Here is a 399-nt window from a genome sequence, read left to right as displayed (position 1 = left end):
GCAGCAGATCCTGAGGCTGCATACTCGCTTTCTCCTGTCTCCTTTGTTAACCCAGAAACTGCTGCAGCAGTTGCTGCTGCTGCTGCAGTATCGTCACTGACTCCTTCTGCTGCTGCTGCTGCTGCTGCTGCTGCTGTTGTTGCTGCTGCTGTTGCTGCATCAGATGCTCTTCCCTCTCCAGCTCCATCTACTGCTGCTGCTGCATCTGCTGCTGCTGCATCTGCTGCTGCATCTGCTGCTGCTGCTGCTGCTGCTGCTGCTGCTGCTGCTGTGTCTGTGTGTGGCTCCCCTAACCCGTCTTTATTAACATACTGCTGCAGGAGCACTTGCTGCATGAGTTGCTGCTGCTGCTGTCTTTGTTGCTGCTGCTGCTGCTGTATTTTGAGGGCAACAGCACGC

General features: G+C 55.6%; 1 protein-coding gene across 1 annotated transcript in view; it reads right to left on the bottom strand.

Moving 5' to 3' along the window:
• EMH_0042290 (uncharacterized protein) overlaps window positions 1–399 on the bottom strand; it is a gene marked incomplete at both ends in the record, with an annotated part of 4,214 nt that overhangs the window by 1,577 nt on the left and 2,238 nt on the right. The window contains 2 exons of the mRNA XM_013495719.1: window positions 25–274; window positions 393–399. Of these exons, the coding sequence (XP_013351173.1) occupies window positions 25–274; window positions 393–399 (257 nt within the window). The remainder of the gene's footprint in view (window positions 1–24; window positions 275–392) is intronic.

Source organism: Eimeria mitis, genomic scaffold, assembly GCF_000499745.2.
Source record: "Eimeria mitis Houghton genomic scaffold, Emh_scaff1715, whole genome shotgun sequence".
NCBI lineage: Eukaryota > Apicomplexa > Conoidasida > Eucoccidiorida > Eimeriidae > Eimeria > Eimeria mitis.
This window is presented reverse-complemented; position numbering and strand designations above follow the sequence as displayed.